The sequence below is a fragment of the Salvelinus alpinus genome, chromosome 34 (assembly GCF_045679555.1).
Source record: "Salvelinus alpinus chromosome 34, SLU_Salpinus.1, whole genome shotgun sequence".
NCBI lineage: Eukaryota > Metazoa > Chordata > Actinopteri > Salmoniformes > Salmonidae > Salvelinus > Salvelinus alpinus.
The window spans coordinates 13,081,044-13,108,102 of record NC_092119.1 but is presented as its reverse complement, the minus strand read 5'-3'; the positions used below and the strand labels follow the sequence as shown (position 1 = coordinate 13,108,102).

The 27,059-nt window shown below is 43.1% G+C and overlaps 1 protein-coding gene across 8 annotated transcripts in view; it reads left to right on the top strand.

Annotated features, from left to right (window-relative positions):
- Window positions 1-26,613, top strand: part of gphna (gephyrin a) — a 129,966-nt gene extending 103,353 nt beyond the window's left edge. For 5 of the 8 annotated variants that reach the window (XM_071382249.1, XM_071382251.1, XM_071382246.1 and 2 more), the window contains 12 exons: window positions 11,936-12,028; window positions 12,220-12,275; window positions 15,683-15,802; window positions 16,169-16,227; window positions 18,661-18,814; window positions 19,042-19,163; window positions 19,398-19,485; window positions 21,256-21,329; window positions 21,486-21,550; window positions 23,332-23,435; window positions 23,559-23,655; window positions 23,874-26,613. In XM_071382249.1, the coding sequence (XP_071238350.1) occupies window positions 11,936-12,028; window positions 12,220-12,275; window positions 15,683-15,802; window positions 16,169-16,227; window positions 18,661-18,814; window positions 19,042-19,163; window positions 19,398-19,485; window positions 21,256-21,329; window positions 21,486-21,550; window positions 23,332-23,435; window positions 23,559-23,655; window positions 23,874-24,007 (1,166 nt within the window). In that variant the 3' untranslated portion in view covers window positions 24,008-26,613. Of the gene's footprint in view, window positions 1-11,935; window positions 12,029-12,219; window positions 12,276-15,682; window positions 15,803-16,168; window positions 16,228-18,660; window positions 18,815-19,041; window positions 19,164-19,397; window positions 19,486-21,255; window positions 21,330-21,485; window positions 21,551-22,228; window positions 22,319-23,331; window positions 23,436-23,558; window positions 23,656-23,873 lie in introns of all 8 variants that reach the window. The other 3 variants (XM_071382247.1, XM_071382244.1, XM_071382243.1) reach the window with 1 other exon arrangement.
- The last annotated feature ends 446 nt before the right edge of the window (window positions 26,614-27,059 follow it).

The window sequence follows — 27,059 nt, the reverse complement described above, 5'->3', positions numbered from 1 at the left end:
TCACTATGTTGGTTGTAAAACTATCCGAGGTCTCTTTCTCTCTCTCTCTCACACACACACACACACACACACACACACACACACACACACACACACACACACACACACACGCGGACTGTGTCTCATGGTGACATATTGAAGAATACTGATGAATAAAACAAGTTCAGAAGAAGCTTGTGTTTTGGGTTGTTCAACAGGGCCAGTGTACACCATGCATCTGTCTTTCTTCAACAGGGCCAGTGTACACCATGCATCTGTCTGTCTTCCACAGGGCCAGTGTACACCATGCATCTGTCTGTCTTCAACAGGGCCAGTGTACACCATGCATCTGTCTGTCTTCAACAGGGCCAGTGTACACCATGCATCTGTCTGTCTTCAACAGGGCCAGTGTACACCATGCATCTGTCTGTCTTCAACAGGGCCAGTGTACACCATGCATCTGTCTGTCTTCAACAGGGCCAGTGTACACCATGCATCTGTCTGTCTTCAACAGGGCCAGTGTACACCATGCATCTGTCTGTCTTCAACAGGGCCAGTGTACACCATGCATCTGTCTGTCTTCCACAGGGCCAGTGTACACCATGCATCTGTCTGTCTTCAACAGGGCCAGTGTACACCATGCATCTGTCTGTCTTCAACAGGGCCAGTGTACACCATGCATCTGTCTGTCTTCAACAGGGCCAGTGTACACCATGCATCTGTCTGTCTTCCACAGGGCCAGTGTACACCATGCATCTGTCTGTCTTCCACAGGGCCAGTGTACACCATGCATCTGTCTGTCTTCCACAGGGCCAGTGTACACCATGCATCTGTCTGTCTTCAACAGGGCCAGTGTACACCATGCATCTGTCTGTCTTCCACAGGGCCAGTGTACACCATGCATCTGTCCGTCTTCAACAGGGCCAGTGTACACCATGCATCTGTCTGTCTTCAACAGGGCCAGTGTACACCATGCATCTGTCTGTCTTCAACAGGGCCAGTGTACACCATGCATCTGTCTGTCTTCAACAGTGCCAGTGTACACCATGCATCTGTCTGTCTTCCACAGGGCCAGTGTACACCATGCATCTGTCTGTCTTCCACAGGGCCAGTGTACACCATGCATCTGTCTGTCTTCAACAGGGCCAGTGTACACCATGCATCTGTCTGTCTTCAACAGTGCCAGTGTACACCATGCATCTGTCTGTCTTCAACAGGGCCAGTGTACACCATGCATCTGTCTGTCTTCCACAGGGCCAGTGTACACCATGCATCTGTCTGTCTTCCACAGGGCCAGTGCACACCATGCATCTGTCTGTCCTCTAATTAAGTAATTAGGCCCGAGGAGGTGTGGTATAGGGGTGGCAGGTAGCCTAGTGGTTAGAGCGTTGGGCTAGGAACTGAAAGGTTGCTAGATTGACAAGGTAAAAATCTGTCGTTCTGCCCCTGAACAAGGCAGTTAACCCACTGTTCCTAGGCCATCATTGAAAATAAGAATTTGTTCTTAACTGACTTGCCTAGTTAAATAAAGTTAAATATGGCCAATATAGCACGGCTAAGGGTTGTTCTTACGCACAACGGAGTGCCTGGACACAGCCGTTAGCGTGGTATATTGGCTATATATCACAGCCCTGAGGAGCCTTATTGCTATTATAAACTGCTAATCAACGTAACTAGAGCAGTAAAAATAAATATTTTGTCATGGTCTGATATAGCATGGCTGTCAGCCAATCAGTATTCAGGGCTCGAACCACCCCGTTTCTAATGGGGGAATAGAGTGAGGGTGTAGTGGGGGTATTTTATGGTGCCCCTCTCTTTGTTGCTCCTAATATTGTTGTGATGAAAGGCATCAGGTTGCAGTCTTTCTTGGCTAATAGAGTCTTTCTTAGCTAATAGAGAGTCTTTCTTAGCTAATAGAGAGTCTTAGCTAATAGTCTTTCTTAGCTAATAGAGAGTCTTTCTTAGCTAATAGAGAGACTTTCTTAGCTAATAGAGAGTCTTTCTTAGCTAATAGAGAGTCTTTCTTAGCTAATAGAGAGTCTTTCTTGGCTAATAGTCTTTCTTAGCTAATAGAGAGTCTTTCTTAGCTAATAGAGAGTCTTAGCTAATAGTCTTTCTTAGCTAATAGTCTTTCTTAGCTAATAGAGAGACTTTCTTAGCTAATAGAGAGTCTTTCTTAGCTAATAGAGAGTCTTTCTTAGCTAATAGAGAGACTTTCTTAGCTAATAGAGAGTCTTTCTTAGCTAATAGAGAGACTTTCTTAGCTAATAGAGTCTTGCTTAGCTAATAGAGTCTTTCTTGGCTAATAGAGTCTTTCTTGGCTAATAGAGTCTTTCTTGGCTAATAGAGTCTTTCTTAGCTAATAGAGAGTCTTTCTTAGCTAATAGAGTCTTTCTTAGCTAATAGAGAGTCTTTCTTGGCTAATAGAGTCTTTCTTGGCTAATAGAGTCTTTCTTGGCTAATAGAGTCTTTCTTAGCTAATACAGAGACTTTCTTAGCTAATAGAGAGTCTTTCTTAGCTAATAGAGAGTCTTTCTTAGCTAATAGAGAGTCTTTCTGACTTAATAGAGTCTTAGCTAATAGTCTTTCTTAGCTAATAGAGAGTTTTAGTTAATAGTCTTTCTTAGCTAATACAGAGTCTTTCTTAGCTAATACAGAGACTTGATTAGCTAATGCAGAGACTTGCTTAGCTAATGCAGAGACTTGCTTAGCTAATACAGAGACTTTCTTAGCTAATACAGAGACTTGCTTAGCTAATACAGAGACTTGCTTAGCTAATACAGAGACTTGCTTAGCTAATACAGAGACTTGCTTAGCTAATACAGAGACTTGCTTAGCTAATACAGAGACTTGCTTAGCTAATACAGAGACTTGCTTAGCTAATACAGAGACTTGCTTTGTTAATACAGAGACTTGCTTTGTTAATACAGAGACTTTCTTTGTTAATACAGAGACTTTCTTTGTTAATACAGAGACTTTCTTTGTTAATACAGAGACTTTCTTAGCTAATAGAGATTCTGCCTTAGCTAATACAGAGACTTTCTTAGCTAATAAAGTCTTCCTTAGCTAATAGAGAGTCTTTCTTACTTAATAGAGTCTTAGCTAATAGTCTTTCTTAGCTAATAGAGAGTTTTAGTTAATAGTCTTTCTTAGCTAATACAGAGTCTTTCTTAGCTAATACAGAGTCTTTCTTAGCTAATACAGAGACTTGCTTAGCTAATACAGAGACTTGCTTAGCTAATGCAGAGACTTGCTTAGCTAATACAGAGACTTTCTTAGCTAATACAGAGACTTGCTTAGCTAATACAGAGACTTGCTTAGCTAATACAGAGACTTTCTTTGTTAATACAGAGACTTTCTTTGTTAATACAGAGACTTTCTTTGTTAATACAGAGACGTTCTTAGCTAATACAGATACTTTCTTCGCTAATACAGAGACTTTCTTAGCTAATAGAGAGTCTTTCTTAGCTAATAGAGAGTCTTTCTTAGCTAATAGAGATTCTGCCTTAGCTAATACAGAGACTTTCTTAGCTAATAAAGTCTTCCTTAGCTAATGGAGAGTCTTTCTTACTTAATAGAGTCTTAGCTAATAGTCTTTCTTAGCTAATAGAGAGTTTTAGTTAATAGTCTTTCTTAGCTAATACAGAGTCTTTCTTAGCTAATACAGAGACTTGCTTAGCTAATACAGAGACTTGCTTAGCTAATACAGAGACTTGCTTAGCTAATGCAGAGACTTGCTTAGCTAATACAGAGACTTGCTTAGCTAATAGAGTCTTTCTTGGCTAATAGAGTCTTTCTTGGCTAATAGAGTCTTTCTTGGCTAATAGAGTCTTTCTTAGCTAATAGAGAGTCTTTCTTAGCTAATAGAGAGACTTTCTTAGCTAATAGAGAGTCTTTCTTAGCTAATAGAGAGTCTTTCTTAGCTAATAGAGAGTCTTTCTTGGCTAATAGTCTTTCTTAGCTAATAGAGAGTCTTTCTTAGCTAATAGAGAGTCTTAGCTAATAGTCTTTCTTAGCTAATAGTCTTTCTTAGCTAATAGTCTTTCTTAGCTAATAGAGAGACTTTCTTAGCTAATAGAGAGTCTTTCTTAGCTAATAGAGAGTCTTTCTTAGCTAATAGAGAGACTTTCTTAGCTAATAGAGAGTCTTTCTTAGCTAATAGAGAGACTTTCTTAGCTAATAGAGTCTTGCTTAGCTAATAGAGTCTTTCTTGGCTAATAGAGTCTTTCTTGGCTAATAGAGTCTTTCTTGGCTAATAGAGTCTTTCTTAGCTAATAGAGAGTCTTTCTTAGCTAATAGAGTCTTTCTTAGCTAATAGAGAGTCTTTCTTGGCTAATAGAGTCTTTCTTGGCTAATAGAGTCTTTCTTGGCTAACAGAGTCTTTCTTAGCTAATACAGAGACTTTCTTAGCTAATAGAGAGTCTTTCTTAGCTAATAGAGAGTCTTTCTTAGCTAATAGAGAGTCTTTCTTACTTAATAGAGTCTTAGCTAATAGTCTTTCTTAGCTAATAGAGAGTTTTAGTTAATAGTCTTTCTTAGCTAATACAGAGTCTTTCTTAGCTAATACAGAGACTTGATTAGCTAATACAGAGACTTGCTTAGCTAATGCAGAGACTTGCTTAGCTAATGCAGAGACTTGCTTAGCTAATACAGAGACTTGCTTAGCTAATACAGAGACTTTCTTAGCTAATACAGAGACTTGCTTAGCTAATACAGAGACTTGCTTAGCTAATACAGAGACTTGCTTAGCTAATACAGAGACTTGCTTAGCTAATACAGAGACTTGCTTAGCTAATACAGAGACTTGCTTAGCTAATACAGAGACTTGCTTAGCTAATACAGAGACTTGCTTTGTTAATACAGAGACTTTCTTTGTTAATACAGAGACTTTCTTTGTTAATACAGAGACTTTCTTTGTTAATACAGAGACTTTCTTAGCTAATAGAGATTCTGCCTTAGCTAATACAGAGACTTTCTTAGCTAATAAAGTCTTCCTTAGCTAATAGAGAGTCTTTCTTACTTAATAGAGTCTTAGCTAATAGTCTTTCTTAGCTAATAGAGAGTTTTAGTTAATAGTCTTTCTTAGCTAATACAGAGTCTTTCTTAGCTAATACAGAGTCTTTCTTAGCTAATACAGAGACTTGCTTAGCTAATACAGAGACTTGCTTAGCTAATGCAGAGACTTGCTTAGCTAATACAGAGACTTTCTTAGCTAATACAGAGACTTGCTTAGCTAATACAGAGACTTGCTTAGCTAATACAGAGACTTTCTTTGTTAATACAGAGACTTTCTTTGTTAATACAGAGACGTTCTTAGCTAATACAGATACTTTCTTAGCTAATAGAGAGTCTTTCTTAGCTAATAGAGAGTCTTTCTTAGCTAATAGAGATTCTGCCTTAGCTAATACAGAGACTTTCTTAGCTAATAAAGTCTTCCTTAGCTAATGGAGAGACTTTCTTACTTAATAGAGTCTTAGCTAATAGTCTTTCTTAGCTAATAGAGAGTTTTAGTTAATAGTCTTTCTTAGCTAATACAGAGTCTTTCTTAGCTAATACAGAGACTTGCTTAGCTAATACAGAGACTTGCTTAGCTAATACAGAGACTTGCTTAGCTAATGCAGAGACTTGCTTAGCTAATACAGAGACTTGCTTAGCTAATAGAGTCTTTCTTGGCTAATAGAGTCTTTCTTGGCTAATAGAGTCTTTCTTGGCTAATAGAGTCTTTCTTGGCTAATAGAGTCTTTCTTAGCTAATAGAGAGTCTTTCTTAGCTAATAGAGAGACTTTCTTAGCTAATAGAGAGTCTTTCTTAGCTAATAGAGAGTCTTTCTTAGCTAATAGAGAGTCTTTCTTGGCTAACAGTCTTTCTTAGCTAATAGAGAGTCTTTCTTAGCTAATAGAGAGTCTTAGCTAATAGTCTTTCTTAGCTAATAGTCTTTCTTAGCTAATAGAGAGACTTTCTTAGCTAATAGAGAGTCTTTCTTAGCTAATAGAGAGTCTTTCTTAGCTAATAGAGAGACTTTCTTAGCTAATAGAGAGTCTTTCTTAGCTAATAGAGAGACTTTCTTAGCTAATAGAGTCTTGCTTAGCTAATAGAGTCTTTCTTGGCTAATAGAGTCTTTCTTGGCTAATAGAGTCTTTCTTGGCTAATAGAGTCTTTCTTAGCTAATAGAGAGTCTTTCTTAGCTAATAGAGTCTTTCTTAGCTAATAGAGAGTCTTTCTTGGCTAATAGAGTCTTTCTTGGCTAATAGAGTCTTTCTTGGCTAATAGAGTCTTTCTTAGCTAATACAGAGACTTTCTTAGCTAATAGAGAGTCTTTCTTAGCTAATAGAGAGTCTTTCTTAGCTAATAGAGAGTCTTTCTTACTTAATAGAGTCTTAGCTAATAGTCTTTCTTAGCTAATAGAGAGTTTTAGTTAATAGTCTTTCTTAGCTAATACAGAGTCTTTCTTAGCTAATACAGAGACTTGATTAGCTAATACAGAGACTTGCTTAGCTAATGCAGAGACTTGCTTAGCTAATGCAGAGACTTGCTTAGCTAATACAGAGACTTGCTTAGCTAATACAGAGACTTGCTTAGCTAATACAGAGACTTGCTTAGCTAATACAGAGACTTGCTTAGCTAATACAGAGACTTGCTTAGCTAATACAGAGACTTGCTTAGCTAATACAGAGACTTGCTTAGCTAATACAGAGACTTGCTTAGCTAATACAGAGACTTGCTTAGCTAATACAGAGACTTGCTTAGCTAATACAGAGACTTGCTTTGTTAATACAGAGACTTTCTTTGTTAATACAGAGACTTTCTTTGTTAATACAGAGACTTTCTTTGTTAATACAGAGACTTTCTTAGCTAATAGAGATTCTGCCTTAGCTAATACAGAGACTTTCTTAGCTAATAAAGTCTTCCTTAGCTAATAGAGAGTCTTTCTTACTTAATAGAGTCTTAGCTAATAGTCTTTCTTAGCTAATAGAGAGTTTTAGTTAATAGTCTTTCTTAGCTAATACAGAGTCTTTCTTAGCTAATACAGAGTCTTTCTTAGCTAATACAGAGACTTGCTTAGCTAATACAGAGACTTGCTTAGCTAATGCAGAGACTTGCTTAGCTAATACAGAGACTTTCTTAGCTAATACAGAGACTTGCTTAGCTAATACAGAGACTTGCTTAGCTAATACAGAGACTTTCTTTGTTAATACAGAGACTTTCTTTGTTAATACAGAGACGTTCTTAGCTAATACAGATACTTTCTTCGCTAATACAGAGACTTTCTTAGCTAATAGAGAGTCTTTCTTAGCTAATAGAGAGTCTTTCTTAGCTAATAGAGATTCTGCCTTAGCTAATACAGAGACTTTCTTAGCTAATAAAGTCTTCCTTAGCTAATGGAGAGTCTTTCTTACTTAATAGAGTCTTAGCTAATAGTCTTTCTTAGCTAATAGAGAGTTTTAGTTAATAGTCTTTCTTAGCTAATACAGAGTCTTTCTTAGCTAATACAGAGACTTGCTTAGCTAATACAGAGACTTGCTTAGCTAATACAGAGACTTGCTTAGCTAATGCAGAGACTTGCTTAGCTAATACAGAGACTTGCTTAGCTAATACAGAGACTTGCTTAGCTAATACAGAGACTTGCTTAGCTAATACAGAGACTTGCTTAGCTAATACAGAGACTTGCTTAGCTAATACAGAGACCTTCTTAGCTAATAGAGAGACTTGCTTAGCTAATACAGAGACTTGCTTAGCTAATACAGAGACTTGCTTAGCTAATACAGAGACTTGCTTTGTTAATACAGAGACTTTCTTTGTTAATACAGAGACTTTCTTAGCTAATACAGAGACTTGCTTAGCTAATACAGAGACTTGCTTAGCTAATACAGAGACTTGCTTAGCTAATGCAGAGACTTGCTTAGCTAATACAGAGACTTGCTTAGCTAATAGAGTCTTTCTTGGCTAATAGAGTCTTTCTTGGCTAATAGAGTCTTTCTTGGCTAATAGAGTCTTTCTTGGCTAATAGAGTCTTTCTTAGCTAATAGAGAGTCTTTCTTAGCTAATAGAGAGACTTTCTTAGCTAATAGAGAGTCTTTCTTAGCTAATAGAGAGTCTTTCTTAGCTAATAGAGAGTCTTTCTTGGCTAACAGTCTTTCTTAGCTAATAGAGAGTCTTTCTTAGCTAATAGAGAGTCTTAGCTAATAGTCTTTCTTAGCTAATAGTCTTTCTTAGCTAATAGAGAGACTTTCTTAGCTAATAGAGAGTCTTTCTTAGCTAATAGAGAGTCTTTCTTAGCTAATAGAGAGACTTTCTTAGCTAATAGAGAGACTTTCTTAGCTAATAGAGTCTTGCTTAGCTAATAGAGTCTTTCTTGGCTAATAGAGTCTTTCTTGGCTAATAGAGTCTTTCTTGGCTAATAGAGTCTTTCTTAGCTAATAGAGAGTCTTTCTTAGCTAATAGAGTCTTTCTTAGCTAATAGAGAGTCTTTCTTGGCTAATAGAGTCTTTCTTGGCTAATAGAGTCTTTCTTGGCTAATAGAGTCTTTCTTGGCTAATAGAGTCTTTCTTAGCTAATACAGAGACTTTCTTAGCTAATAGAGAGTCTTTCTTAGCTAATAGAGAGTCTTTCTTAGCTAATAGAGAGTCTTTCTTACTTAATAGAGTCTTAGCTAATAGTCTTTCTTAGCTAATAGAGAGTTTTAGTTAATAGTCTTTCTTAGCTAATACAGAGTCTTTCTTAGCTAATACAGAGACTTGATTAGCTAATACAGAGACTTGCTTAGCTAATGCAGAGACTTGCTTAGCTAATGCAGAGACTTGCTTAGCTAATACAGAGACTTGCTTAGCTAATACAGAGACTTGCTTAGCTAATACAGAGACTTGCTTAGCTAATACAGAGACTTGCTTAGCTAATACAGAGACTTGCTTAGCTAATACAGAGACTTGCTTAGCTAATACAGAGACTTGCTTAGCTAATACAGAGACTTGCTTAGCCAATAGCTAATACAGAGACTTGCTTAGCTAATACAGAGACTTGCTTAGCTAATACAGAGACTTGCTTTGTTAATACAGAGACTTTCTTTGTTAATACAGAGACTTTCTTTGTTAATACAGAGACTTTCTTTGTTAATACAGAGACTTTCTTTGTTAATACAGAGACTTTCTTAGCTAATAGAGATTCTGCCTTAGCTAATACAGAGACTTTCTTAGCTAATAAAGTCTTCCTTAGCTAATAGAGAGTCTTTCTTACTTAATAGAGTCTTAGCTAATAGTCTTTCTTAGCTAATAGAGAGTTTTAGTTAATAGTCTTTCTTAGCTAATACAGAGTCTTTCTTAGCTAATACAGAGTCTTTCTTAGCTAATACAGAGACTTGCTTAGCTAATACAGAGACTTGCTTAGCTAATGCAGAGACTTGCTTAGCTAATACAGAGACTTTCTTAGCTAATACAGAGACTTGCTTAGCTAATACAGAGACTTGCTTAGCTAATACAGAGACTTTCTTTGTTAATACAGAGACTTTCTTTGTTAATACAGAGACGTTCTTAGCTAATACAGATACTTTCTTCGCTAATACAGAGACTTTCTTAGCTAATAGAGAGTCTTTCTTAGCTAATAGAGAGTCTTTCTTAGCTAATAGAGATTCTGCCTTAGCTAATACAGAGACTTTCTTAGCTAATAAAGTCTTCCTTAGCTAATGGAGAGTCTTTCTTACTTAATAGAGTCTTAGCTAATAGTCTTTCTTAGCTAATAGAGAGTTTTAGTTAATAGTCTTTCTTAGCTAATACAGAGTCTTTCTTAGCTAATACAGAGACTTGCTTAGCTAATACAGAGACTTGCTTAGCTAATACAGAGACTTGCTTAGCTAATACAGAGACTTGCTTAGCTAATGCAGAGACTTGCTTAGCTAATACAGAGACTTGCTTAGCTAATACAGAGACTTGCTTAGCTAATACAGAGACTTGCTTAGCTAATACAGAGACTTGCTTAGCTAATACAGAGACTTGCTTAGCTAATACAGAGACCTTCTTAGCTAATAGAGAGACTTGCTTAGCTAATACAGAGACTTGCTTAGCTAATACAGAGACTTGCTTTGTTAATACAGAGACTTTCTTTGTTAATACAGAGACTTTCTTTGTTAATACAGAGACTTTCTTAGCTAATACAGAGACTTTCTTTGTTAATACAGAGACTTTCTTTGTTAATACAGAGACTTTCTTAGCTAATAGAGAGTATTTAGCTAATACAGAGACTTTCTTAGCTAATAGAGAGTCTTTCTTAGCTAATATAGAGTCTTTCTTAGCTAATAGAGAGTCTTTCTTAGCTAATAGTCTTTCTTAGCTAATAGAGAGTCTTTCTTAGCCAATGGAATGGCTTTCTTAGCTAATAGAGATTATGTGTTTCTATTTTTGAGGGCTTACTATGTCTACATGTCTCGTCGTTTTGTGCAAAGGTGTGTGTGTGTGTGTGTGTATGTGTGTGTGTTTTTTTTTGCTGTGTGTTCAGTTGTCTTGCTTTGCATGGGAACTTGTGTGATGTTATCAACCAGCTGCAGTTTGGATGTCTTCTCAGTCAGTTTGGCGGTGGTGAGGCGAGTCTGTTGTGGCGCTCCACTCCCTGTATAATCTGTGTATTCCTCTGTTTCCATAGATACCTCTGTATTCATCTGTTTGTATAAAAGGGATGATCTATATTTAGCTGCTCATCAGATGTGGTATTTTAGAGCATTAAGTCTGCTCTAATCAGCCTTCAACAGAGGAGAAGCCTGCTCTCTCTCTCTCTTTCTCTCCCTCTATCTTTAGTTCTCTCTCTTCATTATCTCTTCTCCCACCCACCCTCTCCCTCCCCCACTCTCTCTTTCTCTCGCTCTCTTGCTCTCTGTCTCACACACACACACATGTTTGTTTTACTATATTTTTGGGGACCAAATAATTGATTCCCATTCAAAACCGTATACCTTATACCTAACCCTAATTCTAACCCTAACCCAACCGGCAAAATGTCCCCACTTGTCCGAAATGTTCTTGTTTTACTATCCTTCTGGTCCCCACAAGGATAGTTAACCCAAAAACACACACACACACACACACACACACACACACACACACACACACACACACACACACACACACACACACACACACACACACACACACTCAGTCACACACTCAGTCACACTCTCTTTCTGTCTTTCTCTCTCTCTCTTTCTGTCTTTCTCTCTCTCTCTTTCTTTCTCTCTCTCTCTTTTTTTTCTTTCTCTCTCTCTCTCTTTCTGTCTTTCTCTCTCTCTCTTTCTGTCTTTCTCTCTCTTTCTTTCTTTTCTCTCTCTTTCTATCATTCTATAATTCTCTCTTTCTATCATTCTCTCTCTCTTTCTGTCTCTCGCTCTCTTTTTTCTCTCTTTTTTTGTGTTATTCCTGGCTCTGTTTGTTCTTCTTTCATGTGCTGAGAGTGATCTCCCCACTCTTTCCCTAGAGGTGCTTGTCTCTGCTTGCCTGTGTGTGTGTGTAGGAGAGGCTGTAATAAGTAGCTCCTCTGCGTTAGCGTCAGAGCTAGTTAGCGTCACCCCTTTCTCTGTCACTCACATATAGCAAAGGTTTCATGTGATGTAGGCCTTTCTGTGTGACTGGCTTTTGTCCTCTTCACATTCAACAACAGCTACTCAACACTGTCTTGTCCTACCATCATCTGTCTCTGTGCTGTTGTCAACAGATTGTGACAGCATGGTTATAACTTCTCTGCCCCATCCTCACTGCACTGCGCACACAAACACACACACGCACATTAACCAAAACATAGAGGGACTCTGCCGCCCCCGCCGAGGGACACCGCCGAGGGACACAGCCTATCCCACCAGCATGCATATCACATTTTGTGTACCCCTAAAATGTATGTGTGAAATTACAACCTTTTTTCTCCTCTCTCTGTTTCTCTTTCTCTCTCTCTCCTTTCTTTATCCTATTCTATCCTACTCTAGATGGGATGGGTCGAGTCTTAGCTCAGGACGTCTATGCCAAAGACAACCTGCCTCCGTTCCCTGCGTCAGTCAAAGATGGCTACGCCGTGCGAGGTGAGACGCCAGTTCTAGTGGGTTTAGAGTTCAGTAGTTTGAGAGATTAAAAACTTTTCATGCTTGTTTTTGTGTGAGTTTGTTTTCAGCTTGTTTTCAGATATAGAGGCATTACTGTTCTCTCTCTCTCTTTCTCTCACCATCCCTCTCTCTCTCCTTCTATTTCTCATCCCTCTCTCTGTTCCTCTCAGCGGCCGACGGTCCTGGAGATCGCTTCATCATTGGGGAGTCACAGGCAGGACAGCAGGTGAGCTCCTTACAGTTTGTGAGCCCTGGTATTTTGGAGTATCCCTCCCTCCCTCCCTCCCTCCCTCTATCCCTCTGTGTGTCTCAGTGTATTCCCATGGGCTATCCTGCCATGTGGAGTTACACAGGTCACTGGCTCACTGTGATTACAAGATAATCCACAGAGACAGACCCTGTCTCTCTCTCTACCTCTACACAGAGACAGACCCTGTCTCTCTCTCTACCTCTACACAGAGACAGACCCTGTCTCTCTCTCTACCTCTACACAGAGACAGACCCCGTCTCTCTCTCTACCTTTACACAGAGACAGACCCTGTCTCTCTCTCTACCTCTACACAGAGACAGACCCTGTCTCTCTCTCTACCTCTACACAGAGACAGACCCTGTCTCTCTCTCTACCTCTACACAGAGACAGACCCTGTCTCTCTCTCTACCTCTACACAGAGACAGACCCTGTCTCTCTCTCTACCTCTACACAGAGACAGACCCTGTCTCTCTCTCTACCTCTACACAGAGACAGACCCTGTCTCTCTCTCTACCTCTACACAGAGACAGACCCTGTCTCTCTCTACCTCTACACAGAGACAGACCCTGTCTCTCTCTCTACCTCTACACAGAGACAGACCCTGTCTCTCTCTCTACCTCTACACAGAGACAGACCCTGTCTCTCTCTCTACCTCTACACAGAGACCCCGTCTCTCTCTCTACTCTACACAGAGACCCCGTCTCTCTCTCTCTACTCTACACAGACCCTGTCTCTCTCTCTACTCTACACAGACCCTGTCTCTCTCTCTACTCTACACAGACCCTGTCTCTCTCTCTACTCTACACAGACCCTGTCTCTCTCTCTACCTCTACACAGAGACAGACCCTGTCTCTCTCTCTACCTCTACACAGAGACAGACCCCGTCTCTCTCTCTACCTCTACACAGAGACAGACCCTCTCTCTCTCTACCTCTACACAGAGACAGACCCTGTCTCTCTCTCTACCTCTACACAGAGACAGACCCTGTCTCTCTCTCTACCTCTACACAGAGACAGACCCTGTCTCTCTCTCTACCTCTACACAGAGACAGACCCTGTCTCTCTCTCTACCTCTACACAGAGACAGACCCTGTCTCTCTCTCTACCTCTACACAGAGACAGACCCTGTCTCTCTCTCTACCTCTACACAGAGACCCCGTCTCTCTCTCTACTCTACACAGAGACCCCGTCTCTCTCTCTACTCTAAACAGACCCTGTCTCTCTCTCTACTCTAAACAGACCCTGTCTCTCTCTCTACTCTACACAGACCCTGTCTCTCTCTCTCTACTCTACACAGACCCTGTCTCTCTCTCTACTCAGACCCTGTCTCTCTCTCTACTCAGACCCTGTCTCTCTCTCTACTCTACACAGACCCTGTCTCTCTCTACTCTACACAGACCCTGTCTCTTTCTCTACTCTACACAGACCCTGTCTCTCTCTCTACTCTACACAGACCCTGTCTCTCTCTCTACTCTACACAGACCCTGTCTCTCTCTCTACTCTACACAGACCTTCTCTCTCTCTCTACTCTACACAGACCCTGTCTCTCTCTCTACCTCTACACAGAGACAGACCCTGTCTCTCTCTCTACCTCTACACAGAGACAGACCCTGTCTCTCTCTCTACCTCTACACAGAGACCCCGTCTCTCTCTCTACTCTACACAGACCCTCTCTCTCTCTCTACTCTACACAGACCCTGTCTCTCTCTCTACTCTACACAGACCCTGTCTCTCTCTCTACTCTACACAGACCTTGTCTCTCTCTCTACTCTACACAGACCCTGTCTCTCTCTACTCTACACAGACCCTGTCTCTCTTTACTCTACACAGACCCTGTCTCTCTCTCTACTCTACACAGACCCTGTCTCTCTCTCTACTCTACACAGACCCCGTCTCTCTCTCTCTACTCTACAGAGACCCTGTCTCTCTCTCTCTACTCTACACAGACCCTGTCTCTCTCTCTACTCTACACAGACCCTGTCTCTCTCTCTACTCTACAGAGACCCTGTCTCTCTCTCTCTCTACTCTACAGAGACCCTGTCTCTCTCTCTCTCTACTCTACACAGACCCTGTCTCTCTCTCTCTCTACTCTACACAGACCCTGTCTCTCTCTCTACTCTACACAGACCCTGTCTCTCTACTCTACACAGACCCTGTCTCTCTCTCTACTCTACACAGACCCTGTCTCTCTCGCTACTCTACACAGACCCTGTCTCTCTCTACTCTACACAGACCCTGTCTCTCTCTCTACTCTACACAGACCCTGTCTCTCTCTCTCTACTCTACACAGACCCTGTCTCTCTCTCTACTCTACAGAGACCCTGTCTCTCTCTCTACTCTACACAGACCCTGTCTCTCTCTCTACTCTACACAGACCCTGTCGCTCTCTACTCTACACAGACCCTCTACAACACTCCACTCTGCTTTCTGGATTAAATCCATAATAATACATTTAAATAGTACATTTTAGAATTCTCACACAGCCTCCACTATGGACACCCAGCCTCCACTATGGACACACAGCCTCCACTATGGACACACAGCCTCCACTATGGACACCCAGCCTCCACTATGGACACACAGCCTCCACTATGGACACACAGCCTCCACAATGGACACACAGCCTCCACTATGGACACACAGTCTCCACTATGGACACACAGCCTCCACAATGGACACACAGCCTCCACAATGGACACACTGCCTCCACTGTGGACACACTGCCTCCGCTATGGACACACTGCCTCCGCTATGGACACACTGCCTCCGCTATGGACACACTGCCTCTGCTATGGACACACTGCCTCCGCTATGGACACACTGCCTCCGCTATGGACACACAGTCTCCACTATGGACACACAGCCTCCACAATGGACACACTGCCTCCGCTATGGACACACTGCCTCCGCTATGGACACACTGCCTCCGCTATGGACACACTGCCTCCGCTATGGACACACTGCCTCCGCTATGGACACTGCCTCCGCTATGGACACACAGCCTCCGTTATGGACACACAGCCTCCACAATGGACACACAGACTTCACAATGGACACACTGCCTCCACTATGGACACACAGCCTCCACTATGGACACACAGCCTCCACTATGGACACACTGCCTCCACAGTGGACACACTGCCTCCACAGTGGACACACTGCCTCCACAGTGGACACACAGCTTCCACTATTGACGCTCATGTTCAAAAGTTTATCTTGTGAAAATTGTATATAGTTGATTTCTGATAATTCAACTTCCCAATTGAAATGTTGATAACACTACTTCATGCCGGTAGTTATGATGCAGTTAAAATGCCTTGATAGATGTGTTATAAGCATGTTTAGCACCTTTATAATGTCCAACCTGCATGTGTGTCTCTGTAGCCGACCCACACAGTGATGCCGGGCCAGGTGATGAGGGTGACAACAGGGGCTCCTATCCCCTGTGGGGCGGATGCTGTGGTGCAGGTGGAGGACACAGAGCTGCTTCGAGAGTCTGACGACGTGAGTCAACACCCAACTTCTCCCTTCTTTCCTTCTTCTTCCCTCTCTCTCTCTCTGAAGACGTGAGTCAACCAGCACTCTCCCTCTCTCATCTCCTGTGGCAACTTCCTGACCCCCTCTCAATTTATTTCAATGAACTTTATCCGCATGGAATATACAATACAAATACATTACAATAACATACAATATGTCTCTCGCCTCTCTGTTTCACAATTATCTTTCTCCTCTGTCTCCAGTATCTCCTCTCCACAAACAGACAGCCTTTCTGTATTGTACATGTAGACTTCATCTGCCACAAACCTCTTCCTGACAATAGTACGGAATGTACTGTATCTTCTTCATTAACCGCTCTGTTTGTCGTTGCAGGGGACAGAAGAACTGGAGGTGAGGATCTTGGTACAGGCACGCCCTGGACTAGACATCAGGTGAGTGAGAAGTTTAAGGTTATACCAGTCAGGACTGGTGGGCTCTATTTCATTTAAATCCAGTTAATTCAGGAAGTAAACTGAAATTCCAATCCCAGTTTTACTCAATGCTTTTCTGTAACAGAACTCTACCCCTAGTGCTGAGCGATTAACCATTTTCCCATCGCGCCGTTTCTCTAGAGAGAAATCAAATAATTCACAAGAGAAACCAAGTTAAGAACCATCTGGGACGCTGGGCTGAAGGGAGTTCTAGTTTTCATGAAGCAAATATTCAACTACAATCATCAAATCAAATCAAACCTTGTTTATACAGCACATTTCAGACATGGAATGCGACGCAATGTGCTTCACAGGATTTTATTCTTTAACAATAAAAATAATAGCTGAAATATTTACTACACAACAAAAGTTGGATAAAAAACTAAAGAATGGCAGGAACTGAATGGCTAAAAAGCCCCCTGAGGAAAAGCAGAGCTAAAAAGCCCCCTGAGGAAAAGCAGAGCTAAAAAGGTGTTTTAAGATCTCTTTTAAATATGTCAACAGTTTCAGCCCCCCTCAGGTTCTCTGGCAGACTACTCCAGAGGCTGGGGGCATAATAACTAAAGGCTGCCTCTCCATGACTCTTGGCCCCCCTCAGGTTCTCTGGCAGACTATTCCAGAGGCTGGGGGCATAATAACTAAAGGCTGCCTCTCCATGACTCTTGGCCCCCCTCAGGTTCTCTGGCAGACTATTCCAGAGGCTGGGGGCATAATAACTAAAGGCTGCCTCTCCATGCCTCTTGGTCCTAGACTTTGGGATAGTTAAAAGGCCAGAGGACCTGAGGGACCTACTGGGTACATGACTTAAAAGCATGTCTGACATGTATTGGGGTGCACCATCGTGGATTGGTTTAAAAACCAATAGAAGAATCTTAAAATGAATTCTAAAACTCACAGGCAGCCAGTGACCATAATCCATTGTGCCTGTTCTTTCTTTGGCCTGTTCTTTCCAGCTCGGCCAGAGATGGATACACTTTTACGCCTGCTATGTTAAGTTAGATACACATAGACTGCATAGACTGAATGAGAGAGGAATGTACACAACACAAGGACGAGAGAGAGGGATAGAGACCGTTTGTGAAAGTATACCATATCTACTTTGAAGAACTAGTAAAATGATTTTGTCAGACAGCTCTGCAGCATACTTAGGCACGCTAGTCTTGCTAAATAGGATGCCTGAAGACAGTACAGTATGGGAGAACAGAGATAACGTTGTCTGGCTGGCTGTCTGGCTGGCTGGCTGGCTGGCTGGCTGGCTGGCTGTTACTGCCTGAGCAGAGATGAGATGAGGACTTTAAGGAGGGAAACATAATTAAATCATTTAAAAAAGTTATATACGCAACTGCAGTATTTTATTATTTCATAGTAATTTCTACCGAATGTGAACCTTACAAAGACTTATTATGTGACTTGTTAAGTACATTTTTACTCCAGAACGTATTTAGGCTAGACATAAAAAAGTGATTGGATAGTTAATGACTCAAGACATTTCAGCTTTAAATTTTTTATTCATTTGTAAAAAAAATAAAAATAAAATAACATCATTCCACTTTGACATTATGGGGTATTGTGTGTAGGCCAGTGACCCAAAAATATAAATGGTATCAATTTTAAATTCAGGCTGTAACAACAAAATGTGGAAAATGTCAAGGAATGTGAATACTTTCTGAAGGCCCTGTATCACGTTGTAGTAAGTACATTTTCCTCAGTAAAGCAGCTATCAGCAAAGTCCAAGCTAGTAAAAGGGAGAAGGGAGTCAAGTGCGAGTAATTTATATATAATCACGGTTCCCAATTCTCCTCTTTAACAATAAGACTGTTATAATTACTGACTACTCCTTTAACCCTTACTTTCCCCTATTGTCTGTGAACTAACCTGTCTTTAGGTTTCACTTCGCTTTACTTCACGCTGTCTTCTTTTGTCAGTACTGCTTTTGGTTGGTTCGTAGATATGGTACCATGCTACAGTACTAGTGTAATGTGCGTAGTCACGTCTGCTCCCGCTCTTCCCCCCCCGGCGCTTGAGGGCGCCAGGCTGCCCTGCATCACTCACTCCTATCACCAATTACGCACACCTGCCTTCCCTCGTCACGCGCATCAGCGATATTGGACTCACCTGGACTCATTCATCATCTGTTTATTTCCTCCCCTATATTTGTCAGTTCCCCAGCTCTGTTCCCCGCTGCTGCATTTATTGTCTTTTGTCTGTGTTACTCGTTTGCTGACGTTGTTCCTATCTCGTTCCATGTCCGTTCCACATGAAATGTTTGACTCCCCGTACATGTTGCCACACCGGCAGTCACGAGTCATGAAGGCAGTGAAATTCCACGTGACCGTAGTACCAGTACTGTGTCTCTGCCACTCACCCAGCCCCCTCTGTCTCCCCTCCCTCCAGGCCTATAGGTCATGATATAAAGCGTGGGGAATGTGTCCTGTCCAAGGGTACCCACATGGGCCCTTCTGAGATTGGCCTGCTGGCCACCGTAGGAGTCACTGAGGTGGAGGTGCAGAAGTTCCCAGTGGTGGCTGTCATGTCAACTGGCAACGAGGTGAACACACAAACACACATATCCATGCACACATATTTTGTCATCATTCATGGTATCTTTTATACCTGGGATTGCGGTGGCAGGTAGCCTAGAGGTTAGAGAGGCGGGTAAGACATCAACCGATTGCCGGTTTGAATCCCAGGTTCTGACAGGAAAATATTGCAAGATATGAGATGGTTTCCTGTAGAATATGAACAATAAAGTAACCTGTGTGTGTGTGTGTGTAGCTGTTGAACCCAGAGGATGACCTGCACCCAGGGAAGATCAGGGACAGTAACAGGTCTACACTGCTGGCCACCATTCAGGAACATGGCTACCCTACCATCAACCTGGGCATCGTCGGAGACAAGTCAGTCAACAACACTCAATCATAAGCCTCAGTAACAATGGCTTCATCTACCCTCCTAGAAAATATTGGGCTGGTTTCCTGGACACACATTAATCCTAGTCCTGGACTAAAAAGCATGCTCGATGGAGAATCTGAAAGCACAAGGCTAAAATCTGTGTCTGGAAAGCTATAGATTCATCTACGATCAGAAAGATGGGAGGGTATGAACTGTGACCTGTGACCTTTCTCCTACAGCCCAGACGACCTCCTTAATGCCCTGAACGAGGGGATCAGCCGTGCTGACGTCATCATCACCTCAGGAGGTGTGTCCATGGGAGAGAAGGTAAGATTATATTCAAAAAAATATAATCTGTATCACAACCGGCCGTGATCGGGAGTCCCATAGGGCAGCGCACAATTGGCCCAGTGTCGTCCGGGGTTACGGGAGACTGGGTAGGCCGTCATTGTAAATTTTTATTTGTTCTTAACTGACTTACCTAGTTAAATAAAGGTTAAATAAATAACAAATGAGTGGTGAGGCAGTGAGCTTATTTAGATGTATTTTTATGAGGTCACTGTGTTTGTGAGAGCAAATTAAATGGCTAGGGGGTAGGGGCTAGGGGCATTGTCCTTTGTCAGATGGCATCATTCTAATGCTACACGCAGTTGAGACAATGGGGCTAGGGGTGGAGTTTGGTCTCTATGTTGAACCTCGAGTACTGTGCATCTGCTGTTCTGTTCCAGCTGTTACTCCTGCTGTTCTCATCTAGCTGTTACTCCTGCTGTTCTGTTCCAGCTGTTACTCCTGCTGTTCTGTTCTAGCTGTTACTCCTGCTGTTCTCATCTAGCTGTTACTCCTGCTGTTCTGTTCTAGCTGTTACTCCTGCTGTTCTGTTCTAGCTGTTACTCCTGCTGTTCTGATCCAGCTGTTACTCCTGCTGTTCTGATCCAGCTGTTACTCCTGCTGTTCTGATCCAGCTGTTACTCCTGCTGTTCTGATCAAGCTGTTACTCCAGCTGTTACTCCAGCTGTTACTCCTGCTGTTACTCCTGCTGTTCTGATCCAGCTGTTACTCCAGCTGTTACTCCAGCTGTTACTCCTGCTGTTACTCCTGCTGTTCTGATCCAGCTGTTACTCCTGCTGTTCTGTTCTAGCTGTTACTCCTGCTGTTCTGATCCAGCTGTTACTCCTGCTGTTCTGTTCTAGCTGTTACTCCTGCTGTTCTGATCCAGCTGTTACTCCTGCTGTTCTGATCCAGCTGTTACTCCTGCTGTTACTCCAGCTGTTACTCCTGCTGTTCTGTTCTAGCTGTTACTACTGCTGTTCTGAGCCAGCTGTTACTCCTGCTGTTCTGATCCAGCTGTTACTCCTGCTGTTCTGATCCAGCTGTTACTCCTGCTGTTCTGATCCAGCTGTTACTCCTGCTGATCTGATCCAGCTGGTTTGGCTGACCTTTTGTATGTTTACTGCTTATCTGAATTCTCTACTTCTCTCTGGGTTTTCTGCTCCAATTACTTCTGTTATTGGATCACACACTTCACCATCTGTCAGACATGGAAACGTGTACACTTCACTATCTGTCAGACATGGAAACGTGTACACCTCACCATCTGTCGGACATGGAAACGTGTACACCTCACCATCTGTCGGACATGGAAACGTGTACACCTCACCATCTGTCGGACATGGAAACGTGTACACCTCACCATCTGTCGGACATGGAAACGTGTACACCTCACCATCTGTCGGACATGGAAACGTGTACACCTCACCATCTGTCGGACATGGAAACGTGTACACCTCACCATCTGTCGGACATGGAAACGTGTACACCTCACCATCTGTCGGACATGGAAACGTGTACACCTCACCATCTGTCGGACATGGAAACGTGTACACCTCACCATCTGTCGGACATGGAAACGTGTCAGTAGAGATAATCAACGTCTCCGTTTAAACCCACTGACTCCATAAGAAGTTTAACACTGTCCTATGACAAGGAATTTTATAATTCAATGAATATAATTCTTAATATAATTAAATTAACTTTATAGGCATGAAATACACTGTAAACACAACACAATAATCTACAATATATCTTTTTATGTTTCAGGACTATCTGAAGCAGGTGCTTGACATTGATCTCCACGCCCAGATCCATTTTGGACGGGTGTTTATGAAGCCAGGGTAAGACATTATTTTTTTATTTGATACATTATGCTACAAGAGTTTAGAGGGATATGCCTTGTTAATTCATCAAGTGAGGATGAGGATGGTTTAGGAGAGATGGATAGTGAATCACGGAAGGTCTTAGTTGGTTCGCCTTCTGTTTTCTTCTCTTAGTCTCCCCACCACGTTCGCCACTGTAGACATTGACGGGGCACGGAAACTGATATTTGCCCTACCAGGTATGTGTTTATGAGCTGTTCATGTCATATGTACTGTGTGTACAGTATCTGTTGTTTGTGTGTAGACCCGTAAATGTTGTTGTTGAGTCTCAGGACTGGCAGGGGATCGCCGGCCTTGACTGCGTCCAAAATGCCACCATTTAACAACCAAATGTATGTTTCCCTGAGAGAAACATGTTGTATTAATCCAGCAGCATGCTCTCAGACAGAGGTAATGTTTCTCTTTAATTACACTCCCCTTTCAGTTCCTACAGCATGCTGGAACAAAACAGCCTTCCTTCCACAGCAGCAGCTTTTTCCCCGATTGATCATTTACATTTTGTATATGAGTTGTTGTTTGTATTATAAATATGTTTGTGTGAGGGAATGTTTTATACCAGCCCTCCAAAACCGTGTTCCTAGAGTTTACCTAAGACCCACCCAGCTCTAAACATCAAACCCCTAAGACCCCTATTTGACCCCCCCAACCAGCCCTGCTGACAACAATCTCTTGTCCCTCTACTCTCCTAGCCCCCCCTGCACCTCGACCTCTCCATTGCCCCCAGCAGGCCCCCTTGCCTCTGCCTGTCCTATTGCCTCCCCCAGCCCCCCTGCCTTGCCTCTGCCCGTCCTACGCATGTTCGGAGGGCTAGTCTGTGGCTGTGGTGACTGCCACTCTTTTTATATTCCCCCTTTAAGGTAATTTCACCTTCAGAGATACAGGCGCCATTTTCATCGACCATGTCCCCGACAGTGAGGCAAGCAGGGTGCTTGTGCCACCGCGCGGAAGTAGGTGCTACCACCGTGGTTGACCGTACCGTTCAGTGTGCTGCTCTCTACCTGAAAGCAAGCTTACTTCAAATGAGCTCAGAAAACGGAATTTAAACTGAAAATGGGAAATATTTTTTTTGCTTTAAGTGCTAAACTGAAACTTGGCCCAACCTCAAATGATATGGGCTTAAAATGATCTCAAAATGCAAACTTGATGCCAAATGAACTTTTTATCTCCCAAACTTTGTTTGGGCATGTTTGGGGGCATTTTTGTTAGTTTTTTAGTAGTGATTAAGCAAAATAAGATCACTACACCTTTTAGTAAACCCAAACTTGAATCTTAACAAAAAATATTAACATAAAATAAAGAGTTTTTATTTTCTTATGTGATTTTCTGTTCGGTTTTCTGAGAAAGAAATATTGTTTTGTTTCTGTGGCGTTGTTGTTGGTTCTGTCGCGCCTCCTTCTGTTTCTCAGTGTCGTTCCGAGCCTCTGCGGGTATCTATCCCATCATTCCATGCTGTTGCTTGTTGTTGTGATTTGAGAGCGCTACTCACCCTTCCCCCTGCTGTTTCATTTCATTTTACCTTTTTTGACACCTCCCGTCACTGCTGCTGGTTGGTGTAAAGACTTTTCCCACTCTCCCCAAAGAGCGCTCACCCACTTCTCCCACTCCCCTAAAGAGTGCACCCCTCCAGTCCCTCTTCTGTGCAACCTTAAAAAGTCAGAAGCGTACCTGTCTCAACTGTCTGCCTCCTCATCCCCCCGGCCCAGCCCGGTCCCCCGGCCCAGCCCGGCCCCATACTGACAGGCCAGTGGGGTGAGAAGAGAACCACTCTGCACTGAGCCTTTATCCTGTCCTACAGGGGCTGCCAGCTGGAGCATGTCAATAACAACAATGCTCCTACACCCCAACCCGTCCAAACCTTCTCTGGCCTATCCTGTCATCTCCCCCCTTAGCCCTCTGAACAGTGGTAATGTCCCGTCCTTTTCTCCCTCTCATCCTCAGCCCCTCTCTTTCTGTTGGTCAGGTAACCCAGTGTCTGCGGTTGTCACCTGTAACCTCTTCGTCATCCCTGCTCTAAGGAAGATGCAGGGGATCCTGGACCCTCGGCCCACCATCATCAAAGCCAGGGTAAGTTAACAACAGAGTTATTAAATTTTTTTGCACATAGCTTAATGCAAATACATTGGGGTTTAAAGTTGAGTGTGATGTCATCATTCTGCGCCCTGCTTTCTCCTGTGTGTGTGTAAACAGCTTTCCTGTGATGTAAAGTTGGACCCTCGTCCAGAGTACCACCGCTGCATCCTGACATGGCACCACCAGGAGCCTCTGCCATGGGCACAGAGCACAGGTATTATCTCATACACACAATACTTTGTCATCAGCACGTTTGCATGTAAAAAATGGATAAGGGAAAATGTGTATCAAAAATGATTCTTGTCATGTTATTGGTTCTCTCTGTCTCCCCACCCTCCTCCCTCTCTCTCCCCCCTCTATCCCTCTCTGCCAACACTCTCCTTCTTTATCTCTCTCACTCTTTATCTCTCTCTGTCTCTCTCCCCCCTACAGGAAATCAGATGAGTAGTCGACTGATGAGCATGAGAAGTGCCAACGGGCTGCTGATGTTGCCTCCTAAAACAGAGCAATACGTGGAGCTGCATAAAGGAGAGGTTGTGGACGTGATGGTCATAGGACGACTATGATGATGTCATCTTACGAGGACAGATAGATAGACAGGGAGAGAAAGTGGTGCATGTCCACATATCATAACTATTCTGTAATATGCAATGGCACAGCTAGTTTTTATTGATTTGGATAATAAAGTTCATCAAGTATAATTAACCAACATCTCGAACACAAAGTAAATGAGTACATACATTGATCATGAAATCTGAATTTGAAAAGATCATTGTATTTCAAAGAAAGACAAAATGTTATACCTTTTAAAAGTGAAAAAATAAGAGATTTATTCTGTAATATATTATTATTATTATTATTATAATTATGAATATTATATTGTCATATTAAGCAACTCTGTTTGTCTTTCATCCTCGCAATTGCTTTGTGTGTTCAACCCTAGACCTTATAGATAGATAGCAGTAGCATTTCAATAACAAGCTGTAGGTGCTCAAAAAAAAAATACAAATAAAATACTATTTTCTTATCTCACAAAAAAAAGATAGAAAATACATATCTTCTTTTTGAACAACGAAAACCCTTTTGAGATAATGTCAGAAGTCCCTCTTGGGGTATGTCCTGATTCTCCACCCTTCTCCTGAAGTGTACACTTGCACACTCCCCGTCATTTTTAAAGGCATTGGATTGGTGAAGGTAGGCATTGACTGGAGGGAGTTCCCACCATTACTAGATCCATGCAAGAAAGTATGCAGGAATAGAGTGAAGAATCAGGATGTAGCCTTGGTGCTCTGGCTTATTAGGAGTGTTTTCAGGGTCCTGAGGGTGCCTCTAGCTATCTGTCCCTTCCCTTTAGTATTCTTCTCTTCTATGCCTCATTATATGGGCTTTATAATGCCTCATAATGGCTTCACACACAGCTTTGCTTGTTGTTTTTCTTGTGAGTCGTGTTTGTGTGCAGTTGCCAAAAGTGGTGGGTATCTTGGGCCAAAAGTCATAGGGTCACCATGATGAGACCTGGGCCTGTATTCATAAAGTGGCTCGGAGTAGTGATCTAGGACCAGGTCCCCCTGTCTATATAGTCTTATTCATTATGATAAACTGATCCTAGATCAGCACTCATACCCCTTTATGAATACAGGCCTTGAAGGCAGAGAAAGGCAGCGAGTGGCCTGCCAGTGCCCCCTAGGCTGACTGTTTCCCCTAGCAGCCCCCCAGTCCCGCTACTGGAGCTTCCCCTCCAGGCCCACAAGCTGCCCCTGAGTCCCCCTAGCTGCCCCCCAGGCACCCTAGCTGCCCCCCAGTCCCGCTACTGGAGCTTCCCCTCCAGGCCCACAAACTTCCTTCCAGGCTGACCGTTCCCCCTAGCTGCCCCCTAGCTACCCGGCAGGCCCACTAACTTCCTTCCAGGCTGACCGTTCCCCCTAGCTACCCGCCAGGCCCACTAACTTCCTTCCAGGCTGACCGTTCCCCCTAGCTGCCCCCTAGCTACCCGCCAGGCCCACTAACCTCCTTCCAGGCTGACCGTTCCCCCTAGCTGCCCCCAAGCTACCCGCCAGGCCCACTAACCTCCTTCCAGGCTGACCGTTCCCCCTAGCTGCCCCCTAGCTACCCGCCAGGCCCACTAACTTCCTTCCAGGCTGACCGTTCCCCCTAGCTGCCCCCTAGCTACCCGCCAGGCCCACTAACCTCCTTCCAGGCTGACCGTTCCCCCTAGCTGCCCCCTAGCTACCCGCCAGGCCCATTAACCTTCCAGGCTGACCGTTCCCCCTAGCTGCCCCCTAGCTACCCCCCAGGCCCACTAACTTCCTTCCAGGCTGACCCTTCCCCCTAGCTGCCCCCTAGCTACCCGTCAGGCCCACTAACTTCCTTCCAGGCTGACCGTTCCCCCTAGCTGCCCCCTAGCTACCCGCCAGGCCCACTAACTTCCTTCCAGGCTGACCGTTCCCCCTAGCTGCCCCCTAGCTACCCGCCAGGCCCACTAACCTCCTTCCAGGCTGACCATTCCCCCTAGCTGCCCCCTAGCTACCCGCCAGGCCCATTAACCTTCCAGGCTGACCATTCCCCCTAGCTGCCCCCTAGCTACCCGCCAGGCCCACTAACTTCCTTCCAGGCTGACCGTTCCCCCTAGCTGCCCCCTAGCTACCCGCCAGGCCCACTAACTTCCTTCCAGGCTGACCATTCCCCCTAGCTGCCCCACAGGCCCACTAGCTTCGTCATAGTCTGACCTGGTACTGAAGTCCCACCCAGAGACGTGTATTCTTTCACATATCTAAATATGTGCCTCTGGTCCCACCCTGTCCCCTGCCCTTCTACTTTACCAACACGGCCTGTCTCTCCCCACCCTCACCCCTACAGGACTGCTCACCTCACACATACTAGTACAGATATGTGAGGGAACTGGAGGAGGGAGGAAACTTTGTCTTTTATGTGTTTAATTTCAGAAGGAAGAAACAGCTTATTTAAAGTGCTGACTGCCTTTTTAACAACTATTCAAACAATGTACAGAAAAATACATGAATACAAAAGAGTGATATTGTACAGATTATGGTGACCAGCAATCCTGACTAAATTAATGAAGCAATGGGGAGATATTGAACTCTGTACTATAAACGTTTTCTGTAATATTGATGAAACTAATGAAAAATTAAAAATCCTTGATCATTATGTAAAACAATTTCTTCAGTCTCTTATTTATAAACTGACGTGTCCAATTGGAAATATAAAACGATTATATTGTAACGACCCTGGGTGCTACATAGAGAGTACATCAAAATATATTTATTTCTACACCATTGGTCCTTGATTTCAGCAAAAGCTTGCCCTGGGTAAAAAAAAACATCTAAATCAACCCTGTCACTTACAGACGTAAAGCATAGACTGTATATATATGTAAAGTCGTCTTTCATTGGACAAAATATAATTGTTTAGGGTCCTGTGAGCAGCATTGTCCAATCGCGAACGTTGTTTCATGCGAATGTACTGGGCGCTGTAGAGCAAAAGGGAGACCCTTCACGTCTGAACAACTCACGAGTTGGAAATGACTCCTAACGCACGGCTACGGAAGAGAGGATCCGGACTGATATTGTGGCACAAAGTTTAGTTGTTTTTTTTACTCAA